Source organism: Neofelis nebulosa, chromosome 16 (genome assembly GCF_028018385.1).
Source record: "Neofelis nebulosa isolate mNeoNeb1 chromosome 16, mNeoNeb1.pri, whole genome shotgun sequence".
In the NCBI taxonomy this organism is placed as follows: domain Eukaryota; kingdom Metazoa; phylum Chordata; class Mammalia; order Carnivora; family Felidae; genus Neofelis; species Neofelis nebulosa.
This window is the reverse complement of record NC_080797.1, coordinates 10,331,625-10,350,417: the sequence shown is the minus strand read 5'-3', so window position 1 is coordinate 10,350,417 and position 18,793 is coordinate 10,331,625. Positions and strand designations below refer to the sequence as shown.

Below are 18,793 nucleotides of genomic sequence, written 5' to 3'. Positions count from 1 at the left end.
CAAACTTGACAGCCTAGACGAAATGGACCAATTCTGTGAAAGACACGATCTGCCAAAACTCACTCAGGAAGAAACATGCAATTTGAATAAAGGCCTATTTCTATTAAAGAAATTGAGTCAGTAATTAATAACCTTCCAAACCAGAAAGCACCAGGCCCAGATGAGTTCTCTGGTGAACTCTTACCAAACATTTAAGGAAGAAATTATACCAAATCTTTATCTTCAATCTCCTTTCAGAGGATAGAAGCAGAGACAGTATTTCCTAATTCATTCTATAAGGCCATCAGTACCCAGAAAAATCTCCAACAAAACATTAGCAAATTGAATCCAACAATGTATAAAAAGAAATATACACCATAACCAAATGGAATTTATCCCAGGTATGCAAGGCTGGCTCAACATTCTAAAATTAATGTAATCACATTAATAGACTAAAAAGGAAAATCACAGAAAAAGCATTTGACAAAATCCAATACCCATTCATGATAAAAACTCTTGGTAAACTAGGAATGGAGAACTGTTTCAACTTGATAAAAAAAAAAATCTACAAAAAGCTACTGCTAACATCATACTACATGGTGAGAAATTCCAAGCTTTCCCACTAAGATCAGGTAAGAAGATAAGGACGTCCTTTTTCTTTCTTTTTCCCCCCCACTGATTTTTTTGTGGACTGTGGTTATTACAGTTTCATATAATCTGTGAAAGATGTCCTTTTTTACCACTCCTTCAACACTGCACTGGAAGTCCCTGTTAGTGCAATAAGTCAAGAAAAGGAAATGAAATGTATACAGCTGGGTAAGGTAGACATAAAACTATTGCTTGCAGGTGACATGATTATTTATGTAAAAAAGAACAAACTCAAAGAATTGACAATACACACACACACACACACACACACACACACACACAATCTCCCAAACTAATAAGTGATTAAAGCAAGGCTGCAGGATACAAGGTTAATATTAAAAAAAATAAATTGCTGGGGCGCCTGGGTGGCTCAGTCGGTTGAGCGTCCGACTTCGGCTCAGGTCACGATCTGGCGGTCTGTGAGTTCGAGCCCCGCGTCAGGCTCTGGGCTGATGGCTCGGAGCCTGGAGCCTGCTTCCGATTCTGTGTCTCCCTCTCTCTCTGCCCCTCCCCCGTTCATGCTCTGTCTCTCTCTGTCTCAAAAATAAAAAATAAATGTTAAAAAAAAAAAAAAATTAAAAAAAAATAAATTGCTTTCCTCTATCTCGGTAATAAACAACTAAAATTTGAAATTGAAAGCACACCACCATTTAAAAAAAATTTTTTTTAATGTTTATTTATTTTTGAAACAGAGAGAGACAGAGCATGAGCAGGGGAGGGGCAGAGAGAGAGAGAGAGAGGAAGACACAGAATCAGAAGCAGGCTCCAGGCTCCGAGCTGTCAGCACAGAGCCCGACGTGGGGCTCGAACAAGTCAACCACGAGATGATGACCTGAGCCAAAGTTGGACGCTCAACCAACTGCGCCACCCAGGCACCCCAGCACACCACCATTTCCATCGGCCCCCCACAAAATGAAAATATTTAGTATAAATCTAACAAAATACATACAAGATCTGTATGAGGAAAACTACAAAACTCTGATGAATGAATAAAATCAAAGAAGAACTAAATAGATGGAGAGATACTCTATGTTAGGAAGACTTAATATTGTCCACACGTCAGTTCTTCCCAACTTGATCTATAGATTCAATACAATCCCAGTCAAAATCCCAGCAAGTTGTTTTGTGGACATTGACGAACTAATTCTAAAGTTTAAATGGAAAAGGCAAAAGACCCGTAATAGCCAACACAATACTGAATGAGAAGAACAAAGTTGGAGGACTGACGCTACCCAACTTCAAGACTTACTATAAAACTACACTAATCAAGACGCTGTTGTATTAGTAAAAGAACAAACAGATCAACGGAACAGAATAGGGAGACCAGAAATAGACCCCATAAATATAATCAACTGATCTTTGACACAAGAGAAAAGACAATACAATGGAGCAGAAACAGTCTTCAACAAATGGTGCTAGAACAATCAGACATCCACAGAACAAAAAAAAGAATCTAGATATAGACCTTACATCTTTCAAACAAAATTAACTCAAAATGGGCCACAGACCTAAATGTAAAACAAAAAACTATAAATATTGTAGAAGATAACATAGGAGAAAACCTAGAGGACCTTGGGTGTCATGATACCAACATGAAACACAATCCATGAAAGAAATAAATTGATTTAAATAATTTAACTAATCATTAAATTTAATGATTAATTTTAACTTATCAAAATTGAAAACAACCACTCTGTGAAAGACAACATCAAGAAAATGAAAGATACCCATAGATTGGACAAAAATATTTGCAAAAGACACATCTGATAAAGGACTGTTATCCCAAACATACAAAGAGCTCTTAAAGCTCAATAGAAATGGGAATGCAAACTGGTGCAGCCAGTCTGGAAAACAGAATGGAGGTTCCTCAAAAAATTAAAACTAGAACTACCCTACGATCCAGCAATTGCACTACTAGGTATTTATCGAAGGGATACAGGTGTGTTGTTTCAAAGGGGCACATGTACCCCCTTTCACAGCAACACTATCGACAATAGCCAAAGTATGGAAAGAGCCCAAATGTCCATCGACGGATGAATGCATAAAGAAGATGTGGTATATATATATATATATATATATACATACATACATACAATGGAGTATCACTTGGCAATCAAAAAGAATGAAATCTTGCCATTTGCAACTACGTGGATGGAACTAGAGGGTATTGTGCTAAGCGAAATTAGAGAAAGACAAATATCATAGGACTTCACTCATATGAGGAATTTAAGATACAAAACAGATGAACATAAGGGAAGGGAAGCAAAACTAATACAAAAACAAGGAAGGAGAGAAAATAAGAGACTCTTAAATACACAGAACAAACTAAGGGTTGCAGAAGGGGTTGTGGGTGGGGGGATGGGCTAAATGGGGAAGGGGCATTAAGGAAGACACTTGTTGGGATGAGCACTGGGTGTCATACATAGGGGACGAATCACTGCAATCTACTCCTGAAATCATGATACTATTATTATTATTACACTATATGCTAATGAACTTGGGTGTAAATTTGAAAATTAAATAAATAAATAAATAAATTCCATCAGTAAAATGAAAAACAAAAACAAAACAAAAAACCAAACCAAACCAAAGTTCAACAAAAAGATAACAAAAAGGGACCAAAGATCTTAAGAGACACCTCACCAAAGAAGATATATGGATAGTGAATAAGCATATGAAAAGATGCTGCACACCATGTCATCAGAGAAGTGCAAATTAAAACAAGACACCACTGCACACCTATCAGAACAGCCCAATCCTGGAACACTGACAGCACTAAATGGTGGTGGGGGTAATGGGGCAACAGGAACTCCCATTCACTGCTGGTAGGAATGCAAAATGGCGCAGCCACTTTGGAAGACAGTTTGGTGTTTTCTGACAAAACGAAACGTGACCTTACGATACCAGCCAGGAGTCATGCTCTTTGGTATTTATCCAAAGGAGTTGCACACTTATGTTCACACAAAAACATGCACACAGATGTTTATAGTAGTTTTATTCTTCATTGCCAAAGCTTGGAAGCAACTAAAATATCCTTCAAAAGGTAAATGGATAAACTGTGATATAAAACTATACAGACAAAGGGATTAATGGTTTCCAAGGAGTATGTGGGGAGCATGGAAGATTTTTAGGGCAGTAGAAATGCTCTGTATATTATAATGATGGAAACGTGCCATTACACCTTTCTCCAAATCCACAGGATGTACAACAAGAATGAATTCTAGGTAGACTGTGGACTTTGGGTGATTGTGATATGTCAACGTAGGCTCATCCTCAGTGACAAATGTACTGTTCTGGTGAGGTAGGCAGGAGGTGTGGCGGAAACCTGCATCTTCTTCTCAATTTTCTTGTAAACCTAAAACTACTCGAAAAAAAATGAAATCTTTGAAAAAAATATATGTACATTTCAAAATAAATTTTTAGCAATTAAGAAGAAGGGTGTGGCCAACTATAACACGCTGTAAGTACATCAAAAAGATGAAGACCAAGAAATGACCTCTGAGGTTTAGAGGCACAAAGACTTCAACAGAAGCAGTTTTGAAAAAAAAGGTTTTCATATATTCACACAAGCACAAAAAACAAAGGTAACTAGAATAAAACAAAAGATGTGAAGGTCCTTTATGCAGGAAAATATAAATATGTATCAAAACATGTTAAGGAGAAACACATACTCTTGATTTGACAATTCAATATTGTAAAGATCATTTACTGCCTCTCAATAGGTCTTATAAAATCAACACAATTCCCATAAAAATCCCCAAATGGTTTTTTGTAGGATTTGTCAACCAAATTTAAACTACATGGGCATAAAGGGGGCCAAGAATAGCCAAAGTGATTCCAAAGAATACAAGAATGCTATCATCACCCCTCCCCACAATCTCTCCCCCCTACCTCACACACACACACACACGCATGAATTTAAAAATGATTTATTTAAAAATTAAATAAATGTGGGGCGCCTGGGTGGCTCAGTCGGTTAAGCGTCCGACTTCGGCTCAGGTCATGATCTCGCGGTTCGTGAGTTCAAGCCCCGTGTTGGGCTCTGTGCTGACAGCTCAGAGCCTGAAGCCTGTTTCAGATTCTGTGTCTCCCTCTCTCTCTCTGACCCTCCCCCGTTCATGCTCTGTCTCTCTCTGTCTCAAAAATAAATAAACGTTAAAAAAAAATTAAAAAAAAATTAAATAAATGAAATTTAAAAATGATTTATAATATAGATAAATAGAACAATGGGACAGAAAACCTTTAAAAAAAAAACCCTTAATCCTTTATATAAACCTGATTATGACAAATCTGGAATTGCCTATCAGTAGAGAAAGGACAGAATATTCAATAATGGGATCCCTACTTTATTCCATCTACAAAAATGAATTCCAGGTAAAGACTTTTCTTTAGAAGGTACCATTATACCATTAGGGGCAGCATGGCAGAGGCTATTGACTGGCTACAACTTGTGTGAACCAATATTTTGTAGATTTGAGGTTGAAAATTTCTGAAGTATCCATGTGGAAGGAACTCTGATCCAAGGACATCTGTTATAATACATTCTGAATAGTGAAAAGACAGAAATAATCCAGGTAACCATCAGCACAGAAATAGACAAACTGTGGTTTAGTTGTACTGTGAGATTCAGATATTAAAATGAACTAGACACACACCTAGATATATATATATATATAGATATATATATAGATATATAGATATATATATATCTAGCTTTGTAGCAAAACCATGCATAAAAAAACAAACTACAGAAAGCTTCTTTATACTATTTACTTAAAAACTGTATAAACACAAGAATACCGTATGTTATTTACAGATCCTGGCATATGTGGAAGTATAAAAAAAAATCGACACAAAGAATTTACCTCTGGCAAGAGTAGAATAAGGACAAGGACTTTAGCTGTACCTGCAGCATTTTTATCTTTAAAAAAGGACATCTAAAACAAAACGGCAAAATGTTGACATAAATAAAATTAGCATGGTGGTGATTGGAGTATCTGCTGTGTTACTTCCTGTTTGAAATATTTCATCATGTTTAAGGTGTATTTACTTTTAAAAAATAAAATAAAATAAAACCCCCAATGTATGCTGGACGATCTTTGAAAGGTAACTCTGAGGTGGGAGAGCACTGATCGTAAATTGTCATCTACTCCTGCTGCGGTGTCCATAAAATAAATGCTAAAATGCACTTGCTCTTCACAGCAGCTAGCATGGTGCCTGACACAGCAGCTGTTAAATCAGTATTTGACAAATGATTAAAGAGACCTCTGGATACCAACTTCTCCAACCACCTGTTCCCACACACAGTCAACCTGAGACTATTTAAGTAGCAAAGTAATCCAATTTCTAGTTTTTCTGATCCAGTTCCTTCACAACCAGACTATTGTTCCTTTTTTGTTTTGTCTAAGTCTCTTTTTTGTAGGTTTTCTGGTGCCCTTAATTATTCCATTAGAGCCCTGACTATATTTAGCCAACTTGGATTCTGCTTCCTTTATAAAAATTCTTCCTACACATTTACAAAACTCATCCCCGACCTTACGCCAGGATCTTCCGAAGGGCATCCAGATTGACTTTAGACTCCCTTGACCCTCAGGCTGTCTTGCAAAAGAGGCGTTCCTTTCGTTCCTTTCCTTAGATTTAATTTCCCTTGGTCTGCTGGCTTTTCTATTTGTTTCTACCGTCTCGTGTAAACTTTCCATCTACCTTCAGAATCCAAAGTTACTGCTTTATGGGAGGTGCCTGAGCAGATTTTAGGAAGGCGGGTACATAACTCTGGGAATTCCAGCCACTAAATAACGTGACCGTTTGAAAGGGCCCCCTACACAAGAGAGCGTGATATAAAGGTTGAAAATAAATGCGAGTCTAGCCAAGTAAGAAGTATGTAACGTGTACAAGTAGAAGAGGTTCTCACATGAGTGGTCTGACGAGATGCTGTGTGGAACCAAAACAAAGTCATCCGTATCACAGGAAGAGTTCTTGCTACTAGTGCTGGCAGAATCTTTGGACACTTGCAGACAGTTGGGAGGACCCAACGGTGGGGAGGATAAGTTCTCTTCCTGAATATGCTGCATATCTGGAAGGGACTAAAATGAACAACAGAAAATTAAAACTGGCCTAATAATACAATGCACGTCAGAACAGCCACAAGACTAAGGAATACTGTCTTCATAAAAGTGGGCCTAAAGTTCAATTCCAGCCTAAAATTGCAAAAAAACCTCTCTTTGGAAAATCTCTCCCTTAGAAAAGCACAGTTTTAAAGTGTCTTTGCATAAAGACTTCTCAAATGTTCTCCAAAAATGATACTTAAAAATATATCATACCACTTATCATGTACATGTCTGCTTCTCCTGCAATTTCCGAGGTGCGTTTTTATCATCTCAACAACCCCAGTTTCGGCTCTTGGCCTAGCAAAGCAGATACTTAATAACTGTTCACTTAATGACTAAAACGCAGAGACTCTAGGTTAATGCCATCCTGCACAACTTGAAAAAGTTTTAAACCTATGATGAAGAAAACATTATAAACAGGAAAGCAAGAGAGCGTGTTACGTCAAAAAGTAAAGAAATCAATAAGGATAACTGCATTCAAGCCTAGAGGTTCACTTACACTCACAGAAAGATTTGGAAAGCCTTACAGGTGGTGGCTACGTTCCTTTGGTTTCTCTTTTGTTGGGGGTAGGAAAAGAAAGGAAGAAAAGCCTATAAGATACATTTAAGCAAAGACTTAGATGTAAGCAGCTATATACCTTTTAGCAGTTGCCTAGTTCAAGGACTCTAGTGACACCTCTAATTAAATGTCTTGATGATACAATGGTTTCCTAAAACAATGAACTTCCTAACTTATTGTGTTAAGTCCCCTATTACCCTGTTTAACCTCTGTTTCTATGTAAGAAAAGGAAAAATACCACAATGTCCTTTAAACTTAAACCCATGTCTTAAACACCCAATTCACTGCAAGGGCGCTTTGAATGTCACTGTGCAATGAAAGCTGTCTCAAATCTCCTACTGTGTGCATGTGTGTGTGTGTGTGAGAGAGAGACAGAGAGAGAGAGAGAGACATACACATGACATACAATCACATCACTTTTTAGAGAGACCTTATGTGTCAAGGTAATAAAGAGAAGGGACAACGTAGAGACTTACACTACTGATCGTCACTGTGGGCTAGACACTGTTAAGAGCTTTCCATGTGTTACTTAACTCCAATCATGTTCTGAAACCCATTTATATATAATATAGAGATATAGAGATATACATCTACACACACACACACACACAACTCAGAAGTTTAGGAAATTTGCCCAAGATCATACAACTAAAAAGCGGTCAAGTTGAGATGTGATTCTAAGTATTTAACTCCATAATTTCTTTCCAGTGGTTTAGGCGGGAACTTTCTCACTTTCTTCCCTGCATTTGTAATATTATCTGCACCCACAACATCTGAGTGGAAGAGATCTCCTCGCTTCTCCACCTGTGCTCTAATTCTATTCCCCTCCACCTCCTCACCTCCTCAGAGACCAAGACCAACTCCCCTCTGCCCGACACTCACCCTCTCCCTTTTCCTCTCTGCACATGAACACATTTCATTTTGTCACGTCTCAAATCCCTGCAGCCCGCTTAATTACCATCTTCTCTGACTACTTTTTAACAGTATCTCTTGAAATTATCAATCTTCATGGACTCATTCCTCACCTCGTATGTATCCCTCAACCCACCATAATCCACTTTCTACCTTCAACTGTCCAATAAAATGGTCTTTATTAGGCTCATCATGACCTCCCCATTGCCAAGTCATGTGAACTCTCGCTCTCTTCCTTAATTTATCCGAGCTACGTTACACTTGCCCTGCAGACCATTCTTGACACTCTACCCCTTCATTTTTTTTTTATTTAAAAAAATTTTTTTTTCATTTATTTATTTTTGAGAGACAGAGAGAGACAGAGCATGAGTGGGGGAAGGCAGAGAGAGAGGGAGACACAGAATCCGAAGCAGGCTCCAGGCTCTGAGCTGTCAGCGAAGAGCCCGACGTGGGGCTTGAACTCACAAACCATGAGATCATGACCTGAGCCGAAGTCGGTCACTCAACCGACTGAGCCACCCAGGCGCCCCTCTACCCCTTCATTCAGTGACCCTGCTTTTCCTCCTACTTCTCCATCTGTTTTGTGGATACCCGCTTCTCATCTGTCCCTTAAAGGAGACGAGTAGAGTCTGGAGTTCCCCAAGGTGCCAGTCTGGACCCTCTACTCCTCACATGCTTAGCCTCACCCCAGTGACCACTCTCACCCTCCTGCCTTCAAGTACCACCTCACCTCTGCAGCCTGGATATCTCCAGTGAGCGATGGACCAACTCACCACCTTTACTCTCCAGAGCACCCACACACACACACACACACACACACACACACACACACACACACTCCCACACCCAGCGACTTCATCATCCATCCGTTCAGTCCCCAGTTCAAGCAATTCCAAGCTCTGCAGACTACCTTTCTCTTACCTGGTCCTACCTACCCCTTAGCTCAGGCCCTCATTCTCAGGAAAAAAAACCCAAAAAACAAAAAACAAAGAAAAAAAACCAAGAAAGGTGCAACAGTCTGCGGTTGTTCTCCTTCCTCTACCAGAGAGACCACTCTACTCTCTACCAGTCTCAAATCCAGTCCTCCACCCTGCTTTTAGGAGAATCTGGCTAAAGCACACAGCAGGTCGCATCACACCTCCGTTCAGATGGCTCACCGCAGCCACACCCTGTCAAGACGCAGCATCTCCCTGCCTCTCTAGCACTATGTCCACCTCCCCTCGCCACCACCGCTCTCGGCATCCACCAGTCTGGACTGCTCAGAGAAGCCTTGTCCACAGCACTTCCGGTGATGAGGGAGACCGTCTACATCTGAGCTGTCCAGCATGTTACAGATCTACTAGCTATCGGTGGCTACTGAACGTGACTAAGGAACAAAGTTTTAAATTTCACTTCGTTCTAACAAATTTAAATTAAAGTGGGTACGGGGGGGAGGGGGGCCTACAGAGTTCCTTCAGTGGGCCGTGCTTCCGTGACTTCACGAACAGGGACTCCTCTACCTACGAAACCATTCTTTCACTACTGCACCTTGCTACGTCTTTCTCCAAAACGCAGCCACTCCCTGCCCTCCCCAGCAGCCCTTCTCAGTTGCTGCTCTGACGTGATGCTCCTCATTCGTGTTCCCACACGCAGTAAAGAGACACACACACACGCTTCTAACAGTGACCCATTTCCCAGCCTCCTCTCCACACAACTAAACTAAAAGCTCCTTAATGTAAGGGACCTGACTGTCTCCTCCATTAGTATCAACCAGAACCTTACACAAAGTAGACATTTAATAAATATTATGCAACCAATAAATACTCAAGAAATATCACCTAAATAGCACTTAACCCATAGCCAGTATCATAACTGAAAGACTAATTATTCATTTTGTTTTTTGTTTTTCTGCCTTTCTGAGGTTTCCCTGGGGGGCGCCTGGGGGGCTCAGTCAGTCAAGCATCCGACTCCTTATATCGGCTTGGGTCGTGATCTCGCTGTAATGAGATTGAGCCCCATGTCGGGCTCTGCGCTGACAGCTTGGGACTCTCTCTTTCCCTCTCTCTCTCTGCCCCTCCCCCACTCGCACGCAAGCACTCTCTCTCAAATAAACATTAAAAAAAAAAGATTTCTCTAGAATAAAGCAGCAGCTGGATATTTGTGTGAGAAGGTGAAAAAGAGAATGTTGTGTGTACATGTCTGTGTGTATCAACCCTGAGTATGAGAATCAACTCCAGCCGTAGGAAGGATGCATGTACGAAATAATCTTACTTTTGTCAGATTACATTCAAAGCAAGGCTTGTTAAACCATCCCATTTTCTTTCTTTCTTTTTTCTCTTTTTCTAAGAAGGCTCCACACCCAAAGGAGGCCTTGAACTCACAACTCAGAGATTAAGACTCGCATGCTCCACCAACCGAGCCGTCCAGGTTCCCTAAACCATCCCATTTTCTGATCTCGCTATCTGGAAATTATACAGAAACACTCCTGATTTCCTTTTATTCCCCAGCTTTCCTTTTTACTTTCACTTCAAGCATTACCTTTTAATAAAGGCCTTCTAAAATGTTTTTTCCACCACAGTTTGTGGCATCTAAATATGCCTCTTCTCTCCCTCCTGTGTGTCCTCACTGCTGTTAACACTCCATCTCTTCCCTAACAGCCAAGCTAGCTCTGTAGGCTCTCCCTTTCAATGCCACCCCCCTAAAAAAAAAAAACAAAAAAAAAAAACACCAAAAAACCCAACTTGCTGTCTCCAGTCAAAGCAATTTCCAATTCAATGTCCCTCCTACTGGAACCCCTCTCTCTCATTCCCTGGTCGTTCTACAAACAGGCTCCTTTATTCTTATTCTCCCACATCTCTCCCATAATCAGATTCTTCCTTGTGGTTCCTTTCTCAAGCCTAAACTTCGCTTTTCATATTATGTATCACACTGTATCAAATGCAGACTTCATAATAATAGCTACAGTTTATCAACTACTCACTACGGCTGCTCTTCAGGCAAAGCGCAATGAAGCCTGCGCTACAGATGAGGGAGCCACAGCTCAGCTCTGGAACTGACCTGCCCAAAGTGAAGGGTGAGCAAGCAGCAGCTGTGCCCAGCTCCAAGTAACGCCAGCTGTCTTTCCATGTCAGTACTTCCTCCACACTTCTCCCCAATCACTCCAAAGCAGTGTTTTCTTATACTCCGGACTGAAGTAGGAAATACACAACAGTCTTCTTTTTTTCCTCTTGGGTTCCCCCCACCCACTCGAGGTTTTTTCAATTCATGGAAATATAATGTAAGTCTTATTAGCCCATCTGCTTTTTCTACTTGGCTTAAGTCTGCAGGGTTATGCAGAAAGGTTTTTTTGTCAGTTTTAGGACTCATCTTTTTACGATCGGCTGCTTGGCATCTGCTCTAGCTAAGGGGCTATTAGGTTTTCCTTGAAAAGAATAATAACATTAGTTGCCACAGAGTATTTATTATGTACCAGACAGTGTAGTAAAAGTGTGTTTGCTCATTTATCCTTAAAAAACTCTACGAAATAGGTAAATTACACTCACTTTACATATGAGAAACGTGGTTAAGAGAGTTTAAGTCATTTGTCCTGGTTAACTGTGGCAAGTAAGGAGTATAGAAGTCCCAAGCCCCATGCTCTTAAACCTCTGAGTGGAACCCACTAATTACACAATCATCTCCTTTTACAACTGCCCCACGCTCTGCCAGCAGAATTCAAGAAATTCATGTCTGCCAGGCTAATCTGGAAAATATTCACAATAGCTGACACAAGAGCCCTTGGACCTTCAGCTTATGGAAAAGCCTCAAGGTCACAACCCACACTGCAACAGAGATTTGGGGCAAGGGTCAGAAAAGGGCAAAGTAAAACCCTGGGAGAGTGGAGTAGGAAGATGTAGTGAGCAGAAGCTCTCAGGGTCTAGAAGAAGCATTTAGGTTGGAGGAAAGACAAGCGTGGGAGAAATGGCCAGGGGGCCCAGGAGGAAGAGGAGGCCAGTGGGGAGCAGGTCTTGAAGGGCTGGCAGCCGCCACTGTGGAGGTCCGGGTCCGCGGAAAGTGCACTCACCGCCACTGGAAATCCTAGATACCATAACTCCCCAGCTGGTGTCATGACACTCAGATAAAATAAACATTACCTATCTACCTGTAATAGGTACGCTTTGCAATGATCATTCTTTCCAACCCCCTAAGGCACGAGGTGAGAGTACTGTACCCGCTGTTCAGAGGCAAGTGGCCCAGAGAGCTGACATTCCTTGCTGCAGCTTACATAGCTACATAAGGGCAGAGATCCACACCTAGCTCTATTTGACTCAACAATAATGCTCTTTCCCCAAACCTCAGTTGCCCCAGTAAACACGACACATAAAAAGGTCATCCACAGTGTACCTGTAGGCTTAGGTGTGGACAGATGCAACAGCACTAACTGAAAATTACCGTTAATGAAAGCAAAGCTCACCGGGGGAGAGGCAAAACGACAAGACGGGGAGCTGCCACAGGAGCTGCCGGACACAGAGCCAGCATACACGGGCACCGGGACCGGGCAGGCTGGGGGAAGAGACACGGATGAAGACAGACGTCACTCTGTACGGCAGTTACACGGCTTGTCTAACAGAAAACCTGTCAAAACCACTACAGCTTCGGGGCGTCTGGGTGGCTCAGTCGGTTGAGCATCCAACTTCAGCTCACGTCATGACCTCACAGTTTGCAGGTTCGAGCCCCGCATCGGGCTCTGTGCTGACAGCTTGCTCAGAGCCCAGAGCCTGCTTCAGATTCTGTGTCTCCTTCTCTATCTGCCCCTCCCCCACTCACGCTTTGTCTGTTTCTAAAAAATAAATAAATGTAGGGGCGTCTGGGTGGCTCGGTCGGTTGAGCATCCAACTTCAGCTCACGTCATGACCTCACAGTTTGCAGGTTCGAGCCCCGCATCGGGCTCTGTGCTGACAACTTGCTCAGAGCCCAGAGCCTGCTCCAGATTCTGTGTCTCCTTCTCTCTCTCTGCCCCTCCCCTGCTCACGCTTTATCTCTCTGTTTCTCAAAAATAAATAAATGTAGGGGCGCCTGGGTGGCTCAGTCGGTTAAGCGTCCGACTTCGGCTCAGGTCATGATCTCTCGGTCAGTGAGTTCGAGCCCCGCGTCGGGCTCTGTGCTGACAGCTCAGAGCCTGGAGCCTGTTTCAGATTCTGTGTCTCCTCTCTGAACCTCCCCCATTCATGCTCTGTCTTTCTCTGTCTCAAAAATAAATAAACGTTAAAATTTTTTTTTTAATAAATAAATAATTAAAAAACAAACAAACAAACAAAAAAAAACCTACTACACCTTCATGTTGACCCCAAATTCACACTCACCAACTTATTACACCTCCCATGGATAAAACTGAAAATGCAGCAATTACTAAAACTGTTTCCACCCAGATTTGGGACAAACAACTGTGATTAAATAAATACAGCTATGGGTATTTAAGAAAAGCTCAATGAAATCTTGAGAAGCACAATGAAATTAATTTTGTAACACAAAACACTAATTTTTCCTTAAGTCTGCATTTACTCTTCAAGTAAAAATGCAAAAAAATGGGTACTCACATTTTTTCACCGGAACTTGCTCAAGAAAAGGATGGTTGAAAAATGCTTCTGTAGGGAAATAGGAGAATACAGCCTTTAAACTGATGCTGACTAGCAGACAGGTTAAACCTTTGTCAAAGAATTTAACAGAGTGTCTCTTCGATCATAATTATCATTAACTTCTTCATGTAGCCTCTATCTCTTTCAGTGTAAAAGCATATTATTTTTGGGGCGCCTGGGTGGCGCAGTCGGTTAAGCATCCGACTTCAGCCAGGTCACGATCTCGCGGTCCGTGAGTTCGAGCCCCGCGTCAGGCTCTGGGCTGATGGCTCGGAGCCTGGAGCCTGTTTCCGATTCTGTGTCTTCCTCTCTCTCTGCCCCTCCCCCGTTCATGCTCTGTCTCTCTCTGTCCCAAAAATAATAAAAAAAAAAAAAAAAAAAAAAACTTAAAAAAAAAAAAAAGCATATTATTTTTATAACTCATCTATAAAAATGATCAGATTATAAGTAACTCTTAATCAGTGAAAAATTAAGAAGAGTAATTTGAATTCTCAAAACACCCATTACCAACACGGGAAGCCCTGAGCTACCGAAGCAGACACGTTTCCTGACACATGCTGTCCTCAAGCAGCATCCCCACGGACGGCTGTGAGCAGGCCTTTCCTTCCTAAGCATGTGTACGAAGCACGGCTGTTGTAAACTGTCCCAAGAGGCAATCCAGGCAGCTGATTTATGCAACAAATCCTATCCTTCTATCCCAGAAGAGAGATTCCTGCAGCTGGCTTCATATTTTTTTAAAAACTCTAGGTTTGATTTAATTTCTCTGGCTATCCGCCAAGGACAAAACCGACACAAGCCTGCTAATTAGATAAAGATAAATAAGCAGGTGAGTACACGGCAGTTTGTTATTTCAGTTTAGTTATTTTATTTTCGTACGTGTTTAGAGTGTTTCATTATTTCCTTAAAAACCCACAAAGAAAATCTCATCTGTCATGAAGTCCCAGACCTGTGTGTTATTACATCTCACAGAGCAGACAAGGAGAGCAGCACAGTACCAGCATGGAGGTCGAAAAGAGGCAATACAAGACCAGGAGAAGCTTAACTCAGGATCTAACGTATCTTCCTTCTACTCTGACGGGTCCCATGAGTCCCACTGCAAAACATCGCCAAAAGCTACTCAGAGTAAATTATCAGTTACAAGACTTGCCAAGCAAATGTAGAAGCTTTTGAAGGAAAACGTGAGTTTTCTGAGTTCATTTTTAAGATTTTTAAAAAATGTTTATTTATTTTTGAGAGAGACAGAGTGTGAGTGGCGCAGGGGCAGAAAGAGAGGGAGACCCAGAATCAGAAGCAGGCTCCAGGCTCCGAGCTGTCAGCACAGAGCCCGACGCGGGGCTGGAACCCACGAAATGCGAGATCATGACCTGAGCCAAAGTCAGGCGCATAACCAACTGAGCCACCCAGATGCCCCTACCTGAGATCACTTTTAGAACAATCATTAATATACATATATATAAATTATAGTTTGCCACATAAGATTTTTTATGCTGATTTTTACAATGGACATAATAGGGATGAAATAGAAAAGATTAAAAAAAAAAAACTGAATGCAAACACTCCGAAACCGCATTCCAAATCAATTGCCATGGTATGGAAAGTATATAAATATTAATATAATCTATCGTTTTTTTTTAAGTTGATTTATTTATTTTGAGAGACTGAGAGAGCACAAGCAGGGGAGGAGCAGAGAGAGGAGAGAGAGAATCCCAAGCAGGCTCCAAGCTGTCAGCTGTCAGCTGTCAGCACGGAGCCTGACACGGGGCTTGATCTCACTGTGAGATCATGACCTGGGCTGAAATCACGAGTTGGACGCTTAACTGAATGAGCCACCAGGTGCCCCTATAATCTATAATTTTAAAACTATTATCCATGAACATATTGTTTCACTATTGACCCACATTTCTCATGGTTATAGAGCAAGTCTCAATTTCACTTCTCCATCTGAAAGATAAAAATATCTACCAAGTAGACTGCTGATATTTAACTCCAACTTTACAAAACTTTAATACATATTCAAGCTATTTCTTCTCTTCCCCTATATGGAAACTATTAGAGCCACTGTCTACTAAGAACATATGCTAGGACAATGTTTCACATAGCAGGTCACTGAATCCACACAAACTTAATGCAAGGCATTACCTTCCTGTATGGATAAGGAAATTAAAGCACATAAAGGCCATGTATCTTCTCTAATGTCAAAGAGCTAGTAAGTTTAGAGACTAGATTTCAAACCCTGGTCTGTCTTATGAAGAAGCCTTTGTAGACTTCCACAATACACATTAACAGACCAAAATTCTGGAATAAGTTTTTGCAAATCGCTATTACTATTACGACTAATTACTACAGGAAAAATCAAACACTTTTTTTTCCCTAAAAACATCAAGGTCAAGGTTAATTTAATAAGCATTTTCACTGAACATGTTTTATGGGTTTTCTGGTCTGACATTTAAATTTGAGTCATGCTGTTTTTACACATGACTGTTAAGAACAAGATTGAAAAGACAATCTTTTACATGTTTACATTGATAAGAACAAGTTAACAAACTGTGCCCCAAAGAGAAGCTGAGACCCAAACAATTTCAGGGAAAAATTTCCTTTCAAAAGCTTCAAGAACTGGATAATGCCTACAGTGTTAAGCTTTCCAAGTTCTTTCATCACACAAGAGGTGGTAAAATATTATTTGAAAATAGACTGTGTTAACTTAAAATACTTAAAGTTTTAGCTTCAGTGATTAGATTATAAAAGAAGAAAGGCTCAAAATCAATGGTAGAAGCTTTGCCTTAAGAGTCTAAAAAGCTAGGGGCTCAGTCGGTTGAGCGTCCGACTTCAGCTCAGGTCATGATCTCGCGGTCTGTGCGTTCAAGCCCCAGGTCAGGCTCTGTGCTGACAGCTCAGAGCCTGGGGCCTGCTTTGGATTCTGCGTCTCCCTCTCTTTCTGCCCCTCCCCCACTCATTCTCTCTCCTCTCCTCTCCTCTCTCTCTCTCTCTCTCTCTCTCTCTCTCTGTCAAAAATAAACATTAAAAAAAAATTTTTTTTTAAAGTCTAAAAATCTAAAATCATAGCCTCCATGGAGCACCCACAGCTGCTCTTCTAAGACCACGGTGAGAACCAAGCGGCCACAGAGCACATGTTCACAAGGGTCACTAACACGGAGCTGCCCCTCCCTGTCTCCCTAAACTCCATCTTTGAGGCCAGCGACTTTTCGACCAGGATTATGGAGTGTTTCTCTTCTCCTTCCTCCCAGACCTTCTCCCAAGTATACCCTCAGCCTAGACCTGTCCTCTGAACGCCAAGTGCCTTCTGACATCTACAGTTACACAAATGCGTATCTTCACTTTAACACGGTCACCCCCAAGTCCTGATTTGCCCCATATCCTGCTCCAGCCTTTCCTGTGTCTGTAACCAACAACTCCATTCCTTCACGTGCTCAGGCCAGAAACCCTGGAGTCCTCTTTGAGTCCTCTCTCTCTCTCACACCGCACACCCAATTCATCTGTAAACACTGCTGCTTCTACCTCCAAAAAGATCCAGTAGTCAACGGACTCCTCACCACTTCTGCTGTTATTATCCCAGCCTAAGTGAGCAACTGCCGTCTCCCGACTGGCCTCCCTCGTCGGTCCTCGGGCTACCTCCACACCCTTCACCAGAGTTCAAAACAAGCAACCAGAACGAGCCACTTGAAAACATCGGTCAGATCCCATTACTCCTCTGCTCAAACCCTCCCCAGCACACTGAGCGAAAGCCCCAGTCTTTAACTAGCCTTCTGACTGTTCCTCCAGTTTACAAGCCACACTCCCAGCTTCAGGCATTTGTACTGGCTGTTCACTCCGCCTGGAAAGCTCTTCCCACAGATATGCACACCGCCCACTGCCCACTAGCTCACTATCCTGCCATCCATCAATCAAGTCTTTATTCAAAGGCCACTTTCTCAGAAAGGGCTTCATTGGCTGCCTTATTTCAAATCTCCATCCCTTCCCCAACACCTTTCTCTTCCTTCTTTTTCTCCACAGCACTTATCACCTTCTATATGGTTTATAATTATGGTTTATCATCTGTCTGCCTCCCCCCCCAAGAGAATATATGCTACATGAGGACAGGGATTTTCTTTATTACTCTATTTCCTGTACCTAGAACATAGCAAGCACTCAAAAAATATTTATAAAATAAGTGAAAGAAAAAAGACAAAGAGAAAGAAATTGACTTTAATTTTCTTCTGAAAATTCCATAGCATCTTCTCAAAATCTTTTTAGGATACACAGAAATGCAAAATTTGAAAATATTACTTACCAAAGTCCATTCTGTCTTTTTGGTTTCTCTGAAGCAAACCCAAGAGGAGATTAGCCAAATAAGGTGATGTTTCTCTGGGAATACTGGGAAAAAGGAAAAAAAAAAAGGCTCTAAGTGATGAGTTTATACATACTCGCTATATGACCTTGGCCTTCATTACGATAAAGGAAAAGGCAAATGCACTTTCACAAATACTACATTTCATATGAAGATGATTGCCGTAAAACCACATTTCTTACAGGAGAAAAACAGAAACGAAAACCAAAGCACTAAGCAACTGTCTTTGAGAAAAAGCATCCGTCTGGGAAGATCCCTGCACTGTGCTTCTCAATATTATTTGTTTGAATGTCGGCAGCGATAAAGCACTTCACAAGGGCAGCCTGGAGTTTAACACCACTTTAGCTTGGCACTAATATCTGCTAGAGTTCTCTGTTAGAAAAGGAGCCACCTCCAATTCTGTCTGGAAGAGGGCATGGCTTAAACAAATGCAAGTGAGAAATAATCCAGCCTCCCAAAATCCAATAAGAAAAAGATAGGGGCGCCTGGGTGGCGCAGTCGGTTAAGCGTCTGACTTCAGCCAGGTCACGATCTCGCGGTCCATGAGTTCGAGCCCCGCGTCGGGCTCTGGGCTGATGGCTCGGAGCCTGGAGCCTGTTTCAGATTCTGTGTCTCCCTCTCTCTCTGCCCCTCCCCCGTTCATGCTCTGTCT

General features: G+C 41.5%; 1 protein-coding gene across 4 annotated transcripts in view; it reads right to left on the bottom strand.

Annotated features, from left to right (window-relative positions):
• The window catches only part of ULK2 (unc-51 like autophagy activating kinase 2), an 84,955-nt gene that overhangs the window by 43,100 nt on the left and 23,062 nt on the right, over positions 1-18,793 (bottom strand). For all 4 annotated transcript variants that reach the window (XM_058704943.1, XM_058704941.1, XM_058704942.1 and 1 more), the window contains exons 10-13: positions 18,085-18,167; positions 13,758-13,805; positions 12,635-12,723; positions 6,539-6,710 (exon numbers count right to left, since the gene is read on the bottom strand). In XM_058704943.1, the coding sequence (XP_058560926.1) occupies positions 6,539-6,710; positions 12,635-12,723; positions 13,758-13,805; positions 18,085-18,167 (392 nt within the window). The remainder of the gene's footprint in view (positions 1-6,538; positions 6,711-12,634; positions 12,724-13,757; positions 13,806-18,084; positions 18,168-18,793) is intronic.